Source organism: Oncorhynchus keta, chromosome 20 (genome assembly GCF_023373465.1).
Source record: "Oncorhynchus keta strain PuntledgeMale-10-30-2019 chromosome 20, Oket_V2, whole genome shotgun sequence".
Lineage (NCBI taxonomy): Eukaryota > Metazoa > Chordata > Actinopteri > Salmoniformes > Salmonidae > Oncorhynchus > Oncorhynchus keta.
Window position 1 is genome coordinate 16008116 of NC_068440.1, and position 20201 is coordinate 16028316.

General features: G+C 44.4%; 2 protein-coding genes across 3 annotated transcripts; both read right to left on the reverse strand.

The window, feature by feature from the left end:
* Nucleotides 1–2072: 2072 nt before the first annotated feature.
* On the reverse strand, nucleotides 2073–7497 carry LOC118390840 (SH3 domain-binding glutamic acid-rich-like protein 3). Of its 2 annotated transcripts, none has more exons than XM_035781527.2 (3): nucleotides 7329–7497; nucleotides 4369–4536; nucleotides 2073–4207 (listed from the first exon to the last, which is right to left on the reverse strand). In XM_035781527.2, the coding sequence occupies exons 1-3, from the start codon at nucleotides 7371–7373 to the stop codon at nucleotides 4142–4144; spliced, it is 279 nt and encodes a 92-aa protein (XP_035637420.2). In that variant the 5' UTR covers nucleotides 7374–7497; the 3' UTR covers nucleotides 2073–4141. The 2 variants fall into 2 exon arrangements, with proteins under 2 accessions (XP_035637420.2, XP_052328127.1); XM_052472167.1 differs by having other exon boundaries at nucleotides 4108–4207; nucleotides 4308–4536.
* A 6057-nt stretch (nucleotides 7498–13554) lies between these two features.
* LOC118390837 (membrane progestin receptor alpha-B-like) lies at nucleotides 13555–19476 on the reverse strand. Its single transcript, XM_035781523.2, has 3 exons — nucleotides 19300–19476; nucleotides 17407–17661; nucleotides 13555–15828 (listed from the first exon to the last, which is right to left on the reverse strand). Exons 1-3 carry the CDS (start codon nucleotides 19305–19307, stop codon nucleotides 14910–14912), a joined length of 1182 nt encoding a protein of 393 aa, XP_035637416.1. The 5' UTR covers nucleotides 19308–19476; the 3' UTR covers nucleotides 13555–14909.
* Between the last annotated feature and the right edge of the window lie 725 nt (nucleotides 19477–20201).

Here is a 20201-nt window from a genome sequence, read left to right on the forward strand (position 1 = left end):
CTAAAGAACATTGCTGTACACCAGTAGAACCCATCTGACTTGAAGGCGCTGGAGCAGTTTTGCCTTGAAGAATGGGCAAAAATCCCAGTGGCTAGATGTGCCAAGCTTATAGAGACATACCCAAAATACTTGCAGCTGTAATTGCTTCAAAAGGTGGCTCTACAAAGTATTGACTTTGGGGGATGAATAGTTATGAACACTCACGTTTTCTGTTTTTTTTTGTCTTATTTCTTGTTTGTTTCTCAATAAAACATATTTTGCATCTTCAAAGTGGTATGCATGTTGTAAGAATCCAATGATACAAACCCCTAAAAAAATCTATTTAAATTCCAAGTTGTAAGGCAACTGTACCTGTACAGTTGAAGTCGGAAGTTTACATACACTTATGTTGGAGTCATTAAAACTCTTTTTTTACCCACTCCACAAATTGCTTGCTAACAAACTATAGTTTTGGCAAGTCGGTTAGGACATCTACTTTGTGCATGACACAAGTCATTGTTCCAACAATTGTTTACAGACCGATTATTTCACTTATAATTCACTGTATCACAATTCCAGTGGGTCAGAAGTTTACATACACTAAGTTGACTGTGCCTTTAAACAGCTTGAAAAATTCCAGAAAATGATGTCATGACTTTGGAAGCTTCTGATAGACTAATTGACATCCTTTGAGTCAATTGGAGGTGTACCTGTGGATGAATTTCAAGGCCTACCTTCAAACTCAGTGCCTCTTTAGTTGACATCATGGGAAAGCCAAGACCTCAGAAAAATAAAATTGTAGACCTCCACAAGTCTGGTTCGTCCTTGGGAGCAATTTCCAAACGCCTGAAGGTGCCACGTTCATCTGTACAAACAATAGTACGCAAGTATAAACACCATGGGACCACGCAGCCATCATACCGCTCAGGAAGGAGACGTGTCCCGTCTCCTAGAGATTAATGCACTTTTGGTGCGAAAACTGAAAATCAATCCCAGAACAACAGCAAGGGAACTTGTGAAGATGCTGGAGGAGACAGGTACAAAAGTATCTATATCCACAGTAAAACTAGTCTTATATCGACATAATCTGAAAGGCCGCTCAGCAAGGAAGAAGCCACTGCTCCAAAACCATCATAAAAAAAGTCAGACTACGGTTTGCAACTGCACACGGAGACAAAGATTGTACTTTTTGGAGAAATGTCCTCTGGTCTGATGAAGGAAAAATAGAACTGTTTGGCCATAATGACCATCGTTATGTTTGGAGGAAAACGGGGGAGGCTAAGGTGCATGTAAACTTCCGACTTCAACTGTATGTCATGTTTTTGGTCACGGGCAAAACCTGTATAAAGGTTTGGAACTAATAAGCTAGTATTCTATACTGTATATGTTGAGCTTTTTTATCTGTAAACCTGCACCACATGGCACATTGATCCCCATTTGTACTCACTGTCCACCAAGAATCAAAATATTCAGTCTCCATTTTATTGGGGGTGGAGTTTAGTTGGGCAGATTAGTACTTGTCAATTACAGACTGGCACTGTGTAGAGTGGGCAGCAGCAGGATGAACAAGGCCCTGTAACATTCCTCAATGAGATGGAGAGAACTGCACATGGAAAGGCGATGTCTCAATCAAGATATGTGATCTGGAAGAACAGTGCCCCTGAATCAATATACTGATGTATATACTGTAGATGTACTGTTTTCAATGGTGGAACAAACTCCCTCACAACGCCAGGACAGCGGAGTCAATCACCACCTTCCGGAGACACCTGAAACCCCACCTCTTTAAGGAATACCTAGGATAGGCTAAGTAATCCTTCTCACCCCCCCTTTAAGATTTAGATGCACTATTGTAAAGTGACTGTTCTACTGGATGTCATAAGGTGAATGCACCAATTTGTAAGTCGCTCTGGATAAGAGCGTCTGCTAAATGACTTAAATGTAAATGTAAATGTTTTGAGAGCTTTGCAACTGTATTTGTAATAATATTGTACAATATTGTTCATAACACACACATCCAAATGAATCAACTTGAACTGAGTCACTTGATTCACTTTTTAAACCATCAGACTGGTAATTCAGCAAACCACAAATCGACTTAGACATTCCATTTTATTTGACCCTTTTTCCACAATCTTCTTGGAAGACATCTCATTCCGTATATTACATTTTTTTTGGGGGGGGGGGCCAAAACGCAAAGCAGGAGCTCAAAGAGAAAGACATGAAATGTTGAACATTTAGTTGCTAGTGAACCAATAAGACATCTACCACCGTCAACTGACAAAACAGTGCACAAACATGGTCTGTTAATGCTGCCATTGCAAAGTAGAGGTCCCACACCTACATACCCAAATATACTATGTGTGTGGTGTCGCGTTGCCCGAATTCACCTGCTCCTGTGTGGAACCAAGGATTATAGTGATAGATATACTCAAGTGCAGGGATTATAGTGGGAGGGGCAATATTTTTCTAAAACTTTTTTTACATTTTATTTTATTTTTTATTACAACGATGAACAAGATGTGAGACTCTACACATGAAACGGCACATACGTTTTTCACAACATCCCATGGAAGAAAACCCAGCAGAGTAGTAGACACTTGAAGCACTAAAAGTTAGGCCTTCAACATCCTCATGTGGTGAGTGAGTTTTATCTAAGGCTGAGAATGAGTCAGTTCAGTCTGAAACAATTTGTTTTCCCACTCAGTAGCCAAGAGTCAGTACAACAGTGGGAGTATGAGGCAGAGTTAAGTGCATAGTTATCTATTGCATCTTCAAGCTGGATCGAGATGGGACTTCACAGCTAGATCAGGACTGAAGGTCCAAAACAGTCAACAGATTGTAAATTCAGGGGTTCTTGTACTCAAGCTCAGCTCTCTTATAGTAAGGATGTACAATTGTAGTGCCAGGAACAGTGTAACGTAGTTGTCCCATAAAATGTCTATTTCTGGAAGAGCAGTGATTGAGGATCAGGCCATTCTCTTTGGAATGCATTAACAGAGTAAAATAAGACTATATTGGGAGGTCAAAGCTGACTGTATCCATCGGGAAAACACATTTATTGGCACCAAGTTCAACACTATGGAATGCTGTCTGTTTTAACCATCTTCTGTATAACTTTCCACAGTGGAGTCACTTTTCCAGCATGGACCATAGACACCATTAGTCTGCTAAGCATTGCAATGTTTTGGACCAAAGTAGAATCCAATTAACTTATTCTGTCTCTACCACAATTCACATTTCTTTAAGGTTCTGTGATTGTTGGCTTCCTCATTCTCCAGACTACCGTCACCTACAGTAGGCCCAAGTATGTATCAAAATGGCTTCAGAAAATTAAGAAAATTAAAAAAAGACAAACACTGTTAATAAGATTAAGTGATAATAACCAAGCATTGTTTGGTCTGAAATGGCCCCCCTATTTTCGACATGGGCTGCATTTAGACCAATCAGATCAGCTCTGAAAAAGATATGCGGTGACGGTTTTAAAGACCAATCGGTGAAAAAAAAAATATATATACAATTCTCAGGGAACGATCTTGAACATATATTCCTGGTAAATGTTAGCCTCTGGATTAGTGGATCTTCATTAATCACGTGTTGGCAGCCCAGATACCTGACCTAATTACCACACATCTAGATTGGGCAGTTCCACTGATCCCACAGAGCAGACTAAGACTGATTAGTGACATGAACACGTCAGACCAAGCAGACCTGGGTTCAAATACCATTCCCAATCTTTGAGCATTTGCTTTAGTCTGCATGGAGTGCCAGGTGGGTGGGGTTTGGCCTTTTTAGCCTTTTCTATTGGTTCAATTGCAACAGGAAAGCTTAAATCAAACACGACTTTAGTACTTGAAATGATTTAAAAGTATTTGAACCCAGGTCCTGACCAGGAAGGACCACAAAGGGAAACAATGACGAAGAAAGCAGAGGGAGCATAATAAGTGCCTATATAAAACATAAACAATTCAATTAACAGTGGTTAGGTAAGAGTCCAGCGGGGTGGGAACAGGTGTGTGTGTCTTGATTGGTTGGTTGTATTTGGCATTCATCACTGCATTGAGAGAAAAGAGGGTGAGCACCGCCAGCGGGGCAGGGGTTAGTCAACGGGCCTGCCTTGGGGGGGTGTTGGTGGGGGAAGACGACACACAATTCTTCCTCATCACGCCATCTTCAGAAATTGTTCCACTTTGTCCTCCTCCACTGCGTCTGAAAACATGTCATAGTTCTGAAGGAAGGAGACCAAACAGAGTATAAGAGATTATATAAGAAAAGGGGTCATAACATGCTTATGTCATCTTTAAGTTGAAACCTTTGTCTATACTCACCATCTTCATACCGTTTGACAGTGTTGTGGTTGTGTGTTTGTCTGATCTCACAAATCCTTACCCCACAGTACTGGTCCTCATTGAAGATCTGTGGAGGGACAGCTGTGGGGTTCCCCGCCTTGCTTCTCATCTCATCCCTGACCTCTCCGCCCACTGAGATGTCAATCAGCTCGTACTGGATACTCTTACTCTCCAGGATCCTCATCACCTCCGCTTGCTGAGATTTCACCTGGAGGGGGAGAGGAAAGGGTCAGTTCAGGGTCAGGGATCCATTACCGTTTTCACACTACTGAGCCGAGCCTGGCTTAACTGAGCCTAGCGGTACTGCATTGTCTTCATTATACACGGCTCAAAAAAATAAAGGGAACACTAAAATAACACGTCCTAGATCTGAATGAATGAAATATTCTTATTGAATAATTTTCTTTACATAGTTGAATGTGCTGACAACAAAATCACACAAAAATGATCAATGGAAATCAAATTTATCAACCCATGGAGGTCTGGATTTGGAGTCACACTCAAAATTAAAGTGGAAAACCACACTACAGGCTGATCCAACTTTGATGTAATGTCCTTAAAACAAGTCCAAATGAGGCTCAGTAGTGTGTGTGGCCTCCACGTGCCTGTATGACCTCCCTACAACGCCTGGGCATGCTCCTGATGAGGTGGCGGATAGTCTCCTGAGGGATCTCCTCCCAGACCTGGACTAAAGCGTCCGCCAACTCCTGGACAGTCTGTGGTGCAACGTGGCGTTGGTGGATGGAGCGAGACATGGTGTCCCAGATGTGCTCAATTGGATTCAGGTCTGGGGAACGGGTGGGCAAGTCCATAGCATCAATACCTTCCTCTTGCAGGAACTGCTGACACACTCCAGCCACATGAGGTCTAGCATTGTCTTGCATTAGGAGGAACCCAGGGCCAACCGCACCAGCATATAGTCTCACAAGGGGTCTGAGGATCTCATCTCAGTACCTAATGGCAGTCAGGCTACCTCTGGTGAGCACATGGAGGGCTGTGCGACCCCCCAAGAAATGCCACCCCACACCGTGACTGACCCACCGCCAAACCGGTCATGCTAGAGGATGTTGCAGGCAGAAGAAAGTTCTCCACGGCATCTCCAGACTCTGTCACGTCTGTCACATGTGCTCAGTGTGAACCTGCTTTCATCTGTGAAGAGCACAGGGCACCAGTGGCGAATTTGCCAATCTTGGTGTTCTCTGGCAAATGCCAAACGTCCTGCACGGTGTTGGGCTGCACAAAGGCGGAGGTAGCGGTCCTGCTGCTGGGTTGTTGCCCTCCTACGGCCTCCTCCACGTCTCCTGATGTACTGGCCTGTGTCCTGGTAGCGCCTCCATGCTCTGGACACTACGCTGACAGACACAGCAAACCTTCTTGCCACAGCTTGCATTGATGTGCCATCCTGGATGAGCTGCACTACCTGAGCCACTTGTGTGGGTTGTAGACTCCGTCTCATGCTACCACTAGAGTGAAAGCACCGCCAGCATTCAAAAGTGACCAAAACATCAGCCAGGAAGCATAGGAACTGAGAAGTGGTTTGTGGTCACCACCTGCAGAACCACTCCTTTATTGGGGGTGTCTTGCTAATTGCCTATAATTTCCACCAGTTGTCTATTACATTTGCACAACAGCATGTGAAATTTATTGTCAATCAGTGTTGCTTCCTAAGTGGACAGTTTGATTTCACAGAAGTGTGATTGACTTGGAGTTACATTGTGTTGTTTAAGTGTTCCCTTTATTTTTTGAGCAGTGTATATTCCACATCGTGCTGAAAAGTACAATATGAAAGTTTGGGTTGGTTCAATAGTGTGAAAAGGCTTCAAGCTTTACTAGTAGTACCAGGGACCAAACAGTCAGATCTGTTTTGTTTACAGTCTGTGGTTAAAGAGAGATAGATGGGTAGCATTACCACTTGAGACAAATCGGCCTAGTAGATATAGTCTACTTTGCCTATGAAAGCTAGAGAGCTTATCTACTGTGTCGTTGATTATTAAATTGTGCAACGCTATCTTGTTGGGTCTGGTTGAGGAAGTTGGGAGGGTGTGTTTGCTATGTGTAACCACGCCTAGGTCACCCACCAACTGCAGCCTGGCATTCAATGAGCAAGACACACCAACGCGCACTAATTACAGCAGATTCAAATGTACTCTAGAAAACAGGAAGGCGAGGGACAAACCGAATGACTCAATCCCTTGCTTTTTAGTAGAGGTGAAATTACATAGCCCATGGCTAAACATTTTCAAAGTCTTCAATTAAAAAAATATCCTTAATTATATGACCCGATGGCTAACTTGGCAGTATAACGCAGAGCCCACCGAAAAACTAATCCCCCTATAATCGACACCAGATGTTTCACCGCGATTATTTGCATACACTGATTGTGTCCAGGTGTACACGAATGTAAACTCTCGGAAAGTACGCTGCAACATTTGTATCAATTTGACTAATTCCATTAAAAGCGAAACGCGTGTGTGTTTATAATGCTTTTAGACAGCATAAATAGTTCACGTCCACTGTACAGGTAGGTAGGCATGTATACGATCGCAATCGTTGACAAGTAACCCAGTTGCATTTGTCTAGACCAGCATCGATTATATCAGGTAGGTTGCAGAATGCGAAAACTATATGTCCCCATTATTCTAATAGGCCCGTGAGATCTACCGCCTAAAGCAGACTGATAAAGGAAATAAAACGGAACAATATGACTTCCGTCCACATTTTCGGGTTGAGGTTGCATTTCCTGGTGCGTTTCTCCAAATAAACCCGTTCTTCAACAACCTTGCGATCGACTGTATGGTGGACTGAATTATCAATAACTCCACATATTCAAACAATTGCAATATTGACCCAATTCGCATTGTATGCTGATCAGATCCTGAGATGGATCGTTGGCAGGGCTTTCGTTGGGTGTGTCTGTCAGACTGGTCCATAAAGGGTCTCTATAAGAAATGTATCCACCTGCAAGAATACAATGCATCAATAATCTCCGTTTCATCTCACCTCTCTGGATGCAGTGACGGTGGTATAATATAATTTGACGCCCATAGTTGCGATTTTCGATATCCCTTTGTGTGTTGGTCACAAGAGCAGCTCTCTTGCCGTAGCCTACAATCAATCGCCTCTTCTTGCTGCGACTGAAAATACTATTTTTGCTGTGTGGTTTAAAGGGCCAGTGCAACCCTTTAGTCCTGTGTGTAGATTGCAGTTCTACTAGTTGGCTATTTGATGTGACTGTGACATGTACAGTACCAGTCAAACGTTTTTGACACAGCTACTCATTCAATGGTTTTTATTTATTTGCTATTTTCTACATTGTAGAATAATAATGAAGACACCCAAATGATAAAATTACACATCGAATCATGTAGTAACCAAAAAAGTGTTAAGTCTAAATATATTTTATATTTGAAATTCTTTGCCTTGATGACAGCTTTGCACAGTCTTGGCATTCATGAGGTAGTCACCTGGAATGCATTTCAATTAATGGGTGTGCCTTGTTAAAAGTTCATTTGTGGAATGTTTTTCCTTCTTAATGAGTTTGAGCCAATCAATTGTGTTGTGACAAGGTAGGGGTGGTGTACAGAAGATAACCCTATTTGGTAAAAGATCAACTCCATATTATGGCAAGAACAGCTTGAATAAGAGAGAGAGAGAAATGACAGTCCCATCATTACTTTAAGACATGAAAGTCAGTCAATATGGAAAATTTCAAAAACTTAGAAAGTTTCTTCAAGTTAAGTCACAAAAACCATCAAGCTCTATGACGAAATTGTCTATAATGAGGACCGCAACAGGAAAGGAAGACCCAGAGTTACCTCTGCTGCAGAGGATAAATTCATTAGAGTTAACTGCACCTCAGATTGCAGCCCAAATAAATGCTTCACATAGTTCAAGTAACAGACACATCTCAACATCAACTGTTCAGAGGATTCAGGCCTTTGTGGTCGAATCGCTGCAAAGAAACCACTACCAACGGACACCAATAAGAAGAAGAGACTTGCTTGGGCCAAGAAACACGAGCAATGGCCATTAGACCGGTGGAAATATGTCCTTTGGTGTGATGAGTCCAAATGAGATATCTTCAGTTCCAATCGCCATGTCTAAAGGCACTGTACAAACCAGGAATAGGCCCAAAACTGGAATCAGACACCCAGACTGTATCCTGGCAGGCCTGATCAATCAGCATCATTCAACACCATTTATTGATCAGTGTGAAGTTCAGGCTGGGACTGGCAGGGAAATGCCTGTGTTCACTAAAGGAAAGCTATCTGACCTCAATGTCAAAGTCAAAGAATAAGGAGAGGTGAAACTGTGCTTGGACAAACAGATCTCATTGTGGACAGAGAGGCTGACACAAGTATACAGAATCTAAACCTAAGATGCTTTTGGTCTACTGATGTCAATACTATAATTTGCGCCCTTAACGCCCTTTGGTAAGCTCTGATATCCTTTGCTCAGGGCCTTTAGCCACTGCAGCCAGCCAAGCCACCCAGCTCAGCTCCTCTTTATCCCATGACGGAAAAACCTGAATCAGCAGACAAAGCTGGAGCTAACCCTACACTTGGACTTTGTCCACATTCTCCTGCTGCCTGGCTCACAATGGAAGGGAACAGGCCTGTTTCCCTCTGCTGCTCTGCCAGTGATGAATGTCTACATCACCATGACAAGCTCAACTAGTTTCATTAGCATACTGTTCACAATTACATCAGTTACACAGAGACCAAAGTAGTCTTGATTCAGATTTACAAAGAACTGTTATTTACTTTCAGTTCCAATGGGGGGTCTTACCATATATTCCATTACTGCACCTGAGGCTATTCCATTGACTTGGACAGTGATTATCACAAAAACAAAATTATTGCCTGTTATGAATAGCCTAGGTGGGGTTGGATCTTTGATGCTTAGTGACAGTCAGTGGAACAGGGACTGTGTGGAGAATACTGTGGATCATTTTCCGTCTTTATTTAATAAAGAGCGCAACTAGAGGACAAATAACAGTGATCATTTCAGCACTCTGGTGGGACATAGAACAGTAGGCTGTAATGTGTCCATGTTACATCAATCAAACCAACTCCTGGGGTTACTAAAGTAGGCTCCAAATGTTACATTAGTTCTAGTGATGTAATATAAAACAAATCAACCTGCTATATACACTATACAATATGGAGACAATGGATGGATATGTGAGCTATTCCCATGGATTCTTGGCATAACGATACATATTGTGTTTCAGATGAAATCATTTTCCTGTCCACAAGGGGGCAGCGATTCCCTATATTTCAACACCTCTGCTTAACATTGTCAAATGCTTAGACAGAAACGATGCAATATACTGTGGCAGCAATGTAATGGTTACATCCTCCATAAAAGGGCCAATCAGTAGTTGAAACAAAAATAAAACGTTCTCCCCGCTACTGTTTCGTTAAAAGGCTGAGAGATGGGGCTGGAGAAATGTAACCAGTCTAAAATTCTACGGATGCAAGGACTGACCATCCGTGGAATCAAAATGATAGTTTTAACCATGTTTTGATGCTTTACACAGTGTTAATTTACATTTACTTTGTTTACAAACATTGGAGTAAAACAAGCTTGTATTTGGGGTTGTGATGGGGAACAACAGTTGAACTAAGCTCCAGGGTTGGGGTCCATTCCATTTCCATTTCAACTCAGAAAGTAAACCAAATTCCAGTTCCAACTTTTCCTCATTAAAAAAACATTGGAGAAAACTGGAACTGGAATGTCATTGGAATTCCTGAATTGACTGGAACTGGAATGTCATTGGAATTCCTGAATTGACTGGGAATTTTTATGTAATTGACCCAACCCTGCAAAACTAGGTCCTTATAAAGTTATATTCTTACAGAATTAATGGGGACATCCAAAATGTATGTAGCAACTGCTGATTCCCCTTTTTAAAGAGATTCTCTGGTACTTTTGTATACACTTTTTGTAGCCAGTAGTGTAGGTGTAACCAGTAGTGTAGGTGTAACCAGTAGTGTAGGTGTAGCCAGTAGTGTAGGTGTAGCCAGTAGTGTAGGTGTAGCCAGTAGTGTCTAAGTGTGCGTTCTCTAATTCTCTCCTTCTCTCTTTCTTTCTCTCTCTCGGAGGACCTGAGCCCTAGGACCATGCCCCAGGACTACCTGACATGATGACTCCTTGCTGTCCCCAGTCCACCTGGCCATGCTGCTGCTCCAGTTTCAACTGGCCTGGGCCCTAGGACCATGTCCCAGGACTACCTGACATGATGACTCCTTGCTGTCCCCAGTCCACCTGGCCATGCTGCTGCTCCAGTTTCAACTGTTCTGCCTTACTATTATTCAACCATGCTGGTCATTTATGAACATTTGAACATCTTGGCCATGTTCTGTTATAATCTCCACCCGGCACAGCCAGAAGAGGACTGGCCACCCCACATATGCTCTGTCTAATTCTCTCTTTCTTTCTCTCTCTCGGAGGACCTGAGCCCTAGGACTGTGCCCCAGGACTACCTGACATGATGGCTCCTTGCTGTCCCCAGTCCACCTGACTGTGCTGCTGCTCCAGTTTCAACTGTTCTGCCTTATTATTATTCGACCATGCTGGTCATTTTTGAACATCTTGGTCATGTTCTGTTATAATCTCTACCCGGCACAGCCAGAAGAGGACTGGCCACCCCACATAGCCCGGTTCCTCTCTAGGTTTCTTCCTAGGTTTTGGCCTTTCTAGGGAGTTTTTCCTAGCCACCATGCTTTTACACCTGCATTGTTTGCTGTTTGGGGTTTTAGGCTGGGTTTCTGTACAGCACTTTGAGATATCAGCTGATGTACGAAGGGCTATATAAATAAATTTGATTTGATTTGATTTTGATTTAGCCAGTAGTGTAGGTGTAGCCAGTAGTGTAGGTGTAGCCAGTAGTGTAGGTATAGCCAGTAGTGTAGGTGTAACCAGTAGTGTAGGTGTAGCCAGTAGTGTAGGTGTAACCAGTAGTGTAGGTGTAACCAGTAGTGTAGGTGTAGCCAGTAGTGTAGGTGTAACCAGTAGTGTAGGTGTAACCAGTAGTGTAGGTGTAACCAGTAGTGTAGGTATAGCCAGTAGTCAGTAGTGTAGGTGTAGCCAGTAGTGTAGATGTAGCGTAGGTGTAACCAGTAGTGTAGGTGTAGCCAGTAGTGTAGGTGTAACCAGTAGTGTAGGTGTAACCAGTAGTGTAGGTGTAGCCAGTAGTGTAGGTGTAACCAGTAGTGTAGGTGTAACCAGTAGTGTAGGTATAGCCAGTAGTGTAGGTGTAGCCAGTAGTGTAGGTGTAACCAGTAGTGTAGGTGTAACCAGTAGTGTAGGTGTAGCCAGTAGTGTAGGTGTAACCAGTGTAGGTGTAGTCAGTAGTGTGGGTGTAACCAGTAGTGTGGGTGTAACCAGTAGTGTAGGTGTAACCAGTAATGTGGGTGTAACCAGTAGTGTAGGTGTAACCAGTAGTGTAGTTGTAACCAGTGGTGTAAGTGTAGCCAGTAGTCAGTAGTGTAGGTGTAACCAGTAGTGTAGGTGTAGCCAGTAGTGTAGGTGTAACCAGTAGTGTAGGTGTAACCAGTAGTGTAAGTATAGCCAGTAGTCAGTAGTGTAGGTGTAACCAGTAGTGTAAGTGTAGTCAGTAGTGTAGGTGTAACCAGTAGTGTAGGTGTAGCCAGTAGTGTAGGTGTAGCCAGTAGTGTAGGTGTAGCCAGTAGTGTAGGTGTAGTGTAGGTGTAACCAGTAGTGTAGGTGTAACCAGTAGTGTAGGTGTAGCCAGTAGTGTAGGTGTAGCCAGTAGTGTAGGTGTAGCCAGTAGTGTAGGTGTAACCAGTAGTGTAGGTGTAACCAGTAGTATAGCCAGTAGTCAGTAGTGTAGGTGTGGCCAGTAGTGTAGGTGTGGCCAGTAGTGTAGGTGTAGCCAGTCGTGTAGGTGTAGCCAGTAGTGTAGGTGCAGCCAGTAGTGTAGGTGTAACCAGTAGTGTAGGTGTAGCCAGTAGTGTAGGTATAGCCAGTAGTGTAGGTGTAACCAGTAGTGTAGGTATAGCCAGTAGTCAGTAGTGTAGGTGTAGCCAGTAGTGTAGGTGTAGCCAGTAGTGTAGGTGTAGCCAGTAGTGTAGGTGTAGCCAGTAGTGTAGGTGTAACCAGTAGTGTAGGTGTAGCCAGTAGTGTAGGTGTAGCCAGTAGTGTAGGTGTAGCCAGTAGTGTAGGTGTAACCAGTGTAGATGTAGTCAGTAGTGTGGGTGTAACCAGTAGTGTGGGTGTAGCCAGTAGTGTAGGTGTAGCCAGTAGTGTAGGTGTAACCAGTAGTGTAGGTGTAACCAGTAGTGTAAGTATAGCCAGTAGTCAGTAGTGTAGGTGTAACCAGTAGTGTAAGTGTAGCCAGTAGTCAGTAGTGTAGGTGTAACCAGTAGTGTAGGTGTAGCCAGTAGTGTAGGTGTAGCCAGTAGTGTAGGTGTAACCAGTAGTGTAGGTGTAGCCAGTAGTGTAGGTGTAACCAGTAGTGTAGGTGTAGCCAGTAGTGTAGGTGTAGCCAGTAGTGTAGGTGTAGCCAGTAGTGTAGGTGTGGCCAGTAGTGTAGGTGTAGCCAGTAGTGTAGGTGTAGCCAGTAGTGTAGGTGTAGCCAGTAGTGTAGGTGTAGCCAGTAGTGTAGGTGTGGCCAGTAGTGTAGGTGTAACCAGTAGTGTAGGTGTAACCAGTAGTGTAGGTGTAACCAGTAGTGTAGGTGTAGCCAGTAGTGTAGGTGCGGCCAGTAGTGTAGGTGCAGCCAGTAGTGTAGGTGCAGCCAGTAGTGTAGGTGCAGCCAGTAGTGTAGGTGCAGCCAGTAGTGTAGGTGTAGCCAGTAGTGTAGGTGTAGCCAGTAGTGTAGGTGCAGCCAGTAGTGTAGGTGCAGCCAGTAGTGTAGGTGTAGCCAGTAGTTCTGAAAGTAGCACTCATAAGCCAAAAGTCTCAGAAAATTGACTACTACATCACAAATGTGCAGCTATGTACACCACATCATTGCTCTCTCTCTCTCCTGTGTGCGCATCTTACGAGCTATCACTTTCAAACTAGGGATTTTGTGGCTAATTGAGGTAAGACAGTAATTCTGCTGATAGATGCATGTATGAACTACACATTGACACATCCAGCACAAAACCGGAGGTTGAAAAAAATACTAGTCGCCAAAGTACCTGAGCATGTCTTTAATATTTCACTGGGGGGGAAGGACGTTTGAGGTTGCAGTAATAATGAAAGGAAAATGGTGTGGGCTTCAAGTAGTTTTTATTGCTGTTCTACAAATGCCATAAAGTTAACAAAGTTCTGAAATGTGAAGGCCCTGCAAATTGTTATGATTCCTGACATGTCATAATAACACTGCATTGTTGTGAAGGTATTTTTTGGGCATCAGTCAGGGGGGAACTATACCTCCCACAGGAGGTTGGTGGCACTTTAATTGTGAGGATGGGCTCGTGGTAATGGCTGGAGCGGAATGGTATCAGATACATCAAACACATGGTTTCCATGTGTTTGATGCCATTCCATTTGCTCCCGCCATTATTATGAGCCCTCCTCCCCTCAGCAGCCTCCACTGATACCACCCTATGGCACAATCAGAGAGTAATGGACAAAGGGCAAACATGAACAAAGCCGGTCCCAATACACTCCCTAGCCCTTCTCCTTGGCGATATCCCTGCGATTGCAGGTCTGTCAGGTGGAAGCTCCAACACTACACATAATACCTATCACCCTTCAGATCTGCAAACACATAAGGTTTAATATGGCAAAGGGGAAGGCATGGGGACCCAATTGGGATTGGCTATGTGTGTTGCAATGTATAAAGGGAGTTGTCCTCACACCTTTACTCAATCCCATTGGCTGAACTGATGTTTTGTTATAGGTCACCATGGTGATCTTCCAGAAAGAGCCAATCAGAGCCTGTCTCTATTCCGGTTTACGTCACAGCACTGAGTGAAGAGTGTGTCCTGGCAGTGGTAGGCCATGGTAAGAGAGGTAACACGTTTCCCTTTTCCCCTCGTGGTCAATCAAAAGGAAAATGTAGCGATGGAACATAACCTCCGCAACAATTTACAGGTGTACGATAATGTACATAACATACATCATTTGACACAACCATGCCAATTGAAAAACAGAGAACAACTAAGCAGATCTATTCTAGGATTACAGTGAGCAATCATAGCAAATATAGAAAGTACTATGCAAGCTATCAACATTCTTACATCTCATTGAGGCTTTGTTCAGTGCTAGGCTAGCCTGGTTCCAGATCTGTTTGTGTAGTCTTGCCAACTCTTATGGTCACAGATCTGTGACCATGCTAGTGATAGGCTTCCTCAACTTCCATTATGTAAAAGGTAAACAACACTCTCTCAAGGACACAGGTGCTGTAGAGAAACATAATATTATCATATAAATGTACATTTCAAAAACAAAGGCAGTGTGTGTCGAGTCAACCAAGGCCACATTGATCACTTTGGTACCAAATCAGAGGGCAAAACTGGGAAAAAGGTTCTGGCTGTAATAACGTCAACCCATTTCAACCGGTTTTGCCCACTGGGAAGTGATTCTAACTTTCCTACCCTCTTACATAGTCTCCAAACCAATTCATTTGGACTTGTCTCTGCAGTCAAGCAACCGTTTTACTTTCCTCGCCATGAAGACTGCTATACAGACACAGACCACCTGCGTGGCTCCATACTGAACCAGATAGATAGTGGCTGCTGCTCCTCTCTCTCCGTGTAGCTGTGTGTAGAGTGGCCGTCGGCCCAGGTAGTCCAGGTGAGAGGCCTGGATCTGACAGAGGGTACAGATCACCAGGAAGACGTGGAACAGCTGGTGGCCCTGCCCCAGGAAATCACAGTGGCCTGGGAACAGACGCTCTGGAAGTGGGTTGGTGAAGAAGAATGCACTGGACAGGAAGAAGGCTACCTGGCCCCCATGGAAGGATATAGCCGGGTCACCGACTACGCCACTGGCCGCGGCAGTGATGTCATCACTGTGCGTCGTAGGCCAGAGGAGGAGGCGGTGGAACACCGGGCTAGTATCCCAGGCATAGGCCATAGCCGAGGGAACCACCTGCCCCACCTTCCGGACCCAGACCCGCAGGCTGTGGTTGCGAAACTTCCCATAGCAGCAGCCCAGGCATGACAGGCAGCAGAGGAAGGTGGCAGTGGGCATGAAGACCGAGGAGACCCACCGGTGGTAATCTGGTTCCACAGCATAGTAGAAGTGAGCCACGGCGCTGCCATACTGATACTGAGCCACTCCTACATAATCCAGGAAGAAGAAGCAGTAGTGGTAGAACTCTGATTTGGCGGCCAGGAGGTGGGCTACAGTGCTGCAGGCCATGTAGGTCAGGGAGGACAGGAGGAGGATGAGGAGGGGCCAGGCGTGGGCATCATGGATGAAGTCTACCGTCTCAGCCAGCTGGAGGAACTTGACCAGGACAAGGAGAGACCCCAGCAGGTGGGTCCACACGTTGATGGTCTCATTGTGACGCTGGAACAGCGAAAGGAAGTAGTACCTGTATCGATAAGGAGACGGGACACCGTTATGTTAGCTTCAGCGACGGGACACCGTTATGTTAGCTTCAGCGACGGGACACCGTTATGTTAGCTTCAGCGACACCGTTGTTAGCTTCAGAGATGGGACACCGTTATGTTAGCTTCAGCGACGGGACGCCGTTGTTAGTTTCAGAGACACTGTTATGTTAGCTTCAGCGACACCGTTATGTTAGCTTCAGAGACGGGATGCCGTTATGTTAGCTTCAGAGACGGGACGCCGTTATGTTAGCTTCAGAGACGGGACGCCGTTGTTAGTGTCAGAGACACCGCTATGTTAGCTTCAGAGACACCGTTAAGTTAGCTTCAGAGACGGGACACCGTTATGTTAGCTTCAGAGACGGGACACCGTTATGTTAGCTTCAGAGACGGGACACCGTTATGTTAGCTTCAGCGACGGGACACCGTTATGTTAGCTTCAGCGACGGGACGCCGTTATGTTAGCTTCAGCGACGGGACGCCGTTATGTTAGCTTCAGAGACGGGACGCCGTTATGTTAGCTTCAGAGACGGGACGCCGTTATGTTAGCTTCAGAGACGGGACGCCGTTATGTTAGCTTCAGAGACACCGTTATGTTAGCTTCAGAGACACCGTTATGTTAGCTTCAGAGACACCGTTACGTTAGCTTCAGAGACACCGTTATGTTAGCTTCAGCGACGGTACACCGTTAGGTTAGCTTCAGCGACGGTACACCGTTAGGTTAGCTTCAGCGACGGGACTCCGTTATGTTTTCTTCAGAGACACCGTTATGTTAGCTTCAGAGACGAGACACCGTTATGTTAGCTTCAGAGACGGGACACCGTTATGTTAGCTTCAGCGACGGGACACCGTTATGTTAGCTTCAGAGACGGGACACCGTTATGTTAGCTTCAGAGACGGGACACCGTTATGTTAGCTTCAGAGACGGGACACCGTTATGTTAGCTTCAGAGACACCGTTATGTTAGCTTCAGAGACACCGTTATGTTAGCTTCAGAGACACCGTTATGTTAGCTTCAGCGACGGGACACCGTTATGTTAGCTTCAGCGACGGGACACCGTTATGTTAGCTTCAGCCACGGGACACCGTTATGTTAGCTTCAGCGACGGGACACCGTTATGTTAGCTTCAGAGACGGGACACCGTTATGTTAGCTTCAGAGACGGGACACCGTTATGTTAGCTTCAGAGACGGGACACCGTTATGTTAGCTTCAGAGACGGGACACCGTTATGTTAGCTTCAGAGACGGGACACCGTTATGTTAGCTTCAGAGACGGGACACCGTTATGTTAGCTTCAGAGACGGGACACCGTTATGTTATCTTCAGAGACGGGACACCGTTATGTTATCTTCAGAGACGGGACACCGTTATGTTATCTTCAGAGACGGGACACCGTTATGTTAGCTTCAGAGACGGGACACCATTATGTTATCTCCAAAGACGGGACACCGTTATGTTAGCTTCAGAGACCATTATGTTAGCTTCAGAGACGTCTTTACTATAATAAAACCGGATGTTGTACATAGCATTGTGGGTATTGTAGTACATCCTGTCACAGTACCTCCAGCCCTGGTGGAGCGGTCGGTATCCGGCGTGGATGTAGCGCTCTCTGAAGAACCTGGGAACTTCGGTGTCCCGTAGCGTGCCGGGCATGGAGGGGGCGACCTCTGTCAGCATCTGGGGCACCGCCCTTACCTGCTGGAGGTTGATGAACAGACGCCCAATCCTATCCATGACAATCGTTGCCATGAGGGATGGTCTGATGGATGGTGGGACCGTTGTTGTTGCTGGCTGGATAGTTTCAGGAGACTGGCAACTAAAAAAGAAGGAGAGTGACACCATTAGGAAAGCATTTAGCATTCAGAGCTGGCCTACGCTAACACCTGAAAGGCTTCAAAACAATAACTAGGTATAAAAAGAGGTTGAAAATTACTTCCATTTATTTTAAAACTGCAGAGCAAGTAAAACTATTTGTAAGTAAAAACGTCACCTTTGTTGGAGGACTCCCCAAACACATCTGACACACAGGTTAAAAAGACAAGTTCCTTCAATAAATAGAAACACATCACACTACGTGCTTCAGCAGTCAAATTACTTCAGAATGAGTCTCTAGTCCAAGTGAAAGTCTCTCATTCACAGTTTACCTGTAAACTCCTGCCACCTCAGAAGAGAGGACTAGCCTGGTGAGTGCGTGTTCAGTCTGGTTTAACAGGCAATCAGAGGACATCCTTCATGCTGGCCCTACCTGGTTGGGCCACCAAGGCCCCAGGGACAGGAGGCCAGATTATACCAGACCTGTTCTGACTCCTGCAGCAGACCTGACAATTTATTAGCAGTAGTTAGCCTTAATCTGCAGTTAACCTTGCAGATTAGGCTACTATACTGTCTATGGACCTTGCCCTGAACTTCTAATGCTCCGTGTCTGGTCCAGTCCCACTCTCTGTAGTTTTCACTCTAAACAGTGCTCGGAGGGAAAGGAGTGGTGCTATAGGGGATGGGGAGGGAGAACATGAACACTTCAATCTTGAAGATGAAAAGATAAGGATATTTTTGTAAGCAGTGTGGTGTATGAACTTTACCCTAATTGCTCCTGTAAATCACTCTGGATAAGAGTGTCTGCTAAATGAATAATATGTCAATGTAATGGGGGTCTAATAACCAAAACACACATCTGATTCAAATATATACATTCAAGTCACACTTGAAATGCATTTCTAATGCAAGTTTGAATTCATAATACACTCGCCTTCCTCAGGGTGAAAACTCAAACGTTGTTCTCTCCTCTCTCTCTCCATGTTCTTCTGATCATAAGATGCAAGCAAGTTTATCATGTAATAAAATGTTCCTTTCCTGAACTGGTGAAAGAATGCATTTTCAGATGCAGACATACTGTCAGACATGTTTACACAGTAACTTCAACTTTGTTATTAGATATTGGCCACATGCCCACATCTGATAAAACAGAGTTGCGAATGAACAGAAATGTAGCTCCAACACCTTCAAAACGGGATCCTTACATGATAACAAGGCAAATTCAGTCAAATCTCAGCAACACCTATTTCCTATTGTCAACCCTGTCAAGTGTTTGCCTATGGCTAATGTGACTGAGGAATTTACACGGTGGCACCCACTGACTAAATATCGTTGACACAATGATAATTCAATCAAGACCTCACATAAACCTACAGTATAAATCTCTCCCTCCAGCCTCTCCCATATTTGAGTGACAAAGGCTGTGGAGAGAGGCAGGCAGAGCAATCAGTGCGAAATTAATTTCTGACATTGCTCTCTTCCAAAAACCAGAAAAACCCATTTCACGCCCATCAAATAATAACATGTTGACATGCATTCAATTTAATTTTGTATAGGCTATACTTGTGCTCTTTTTGCGTACACTGTTTCACGTGATAAGTAAAAAGTTAGAGAATATTGCACAAGACGAGAGAGGAAATACCAATGCATGTGGGCGTTCTTCTTCCTCTTCTTCCTCTACTACTGTAGGCGTACTTTATTAGCCTACATCAGACAGCTCCGGAACACTCAGCGCAGCAGGACCCTCCGCGGGATCTTTCACCTTCAGATGTGATGATCGTCCGACTGTGTCTGTCCATGTCCCCCTCCGACAGTAATCGGTCGGTCACGCCTCCCCGACCGGTGACAGCATTGCCAACCACTCAGATACTGGAGTGCAACAGATGAGCGTCTTAAATGAACATGAGGTGTCCAATGGAAAGTAAGTAGGCGGTCGTTCCAAGCAGAGGAGAGAGAAAGAGAGAGTAGAAATGTGGTATTTACCTTGGCTACAGGAAACTTTGGCGTGGATGTCTGATCGACTGCGAACTGTCCCTCATACCTTTAGGACTAGTCACCGTGCAACTGTTTCTAGTCAACGTTGGATTTCCCTCTGTTGTTTCACATGACGGTGAAATTGATTAATGAGTTTATACAGTATCAAGGGATGAATACTGAGAGAATAAATAACGATATTTCATTGAAAAACCGGACCCTATTAAACTGGGATATGAAAAAAGTGAGAACTCCAATGAGTTTCAATACATCAAAAACGAAGTATCCTAGATTTTAGCCTGCTAAAAAGCTTCTACGTGGAGTCTAAATCTTGTAAAATGTAATTTAAGTCCCAATGGTATAAAACGCTACAAATACAACAAAAAAATAGAACGTGGGCGGCATTAGGAACATTCTTTTTCATGGATGTGTCCGGAACGTGGTATCAAGGAACGAAGCATTGCACAATCTCAATCTCCTTTGGAAAACTTTCCTTCCTGTGTGTTTAACCGGTTTCAGACAGGGAGAAGCTATGTCAATGGCATAGCATTGACATCATTATTCAAATGT

Coding starts and splice junctions, on each gene's coding strand:
- LOC118390840 (XM_052472167.1), bottom strand. CDS start 7,373: ATGGGCGTCAAATTATATTATACCACCGTCACTGCATCCAGAGAG. Junction 4,537..7,328: donor CCGTCACTGCATCCAGAGAG/GTGAGATGAAAC, acceptor CTCCCCCTCCAG/GTGAAATCTCAGCAAGCGGA.
- LOC118390837 (XM_035781523.2), bottom strand. Junction 15,829..17,406: donor CCGCTCCACCAGGGCTGGAG/GTACTGTGACAG, acceptor TTATCGATACAG/GTACTACTTCCTTTCGCTGT.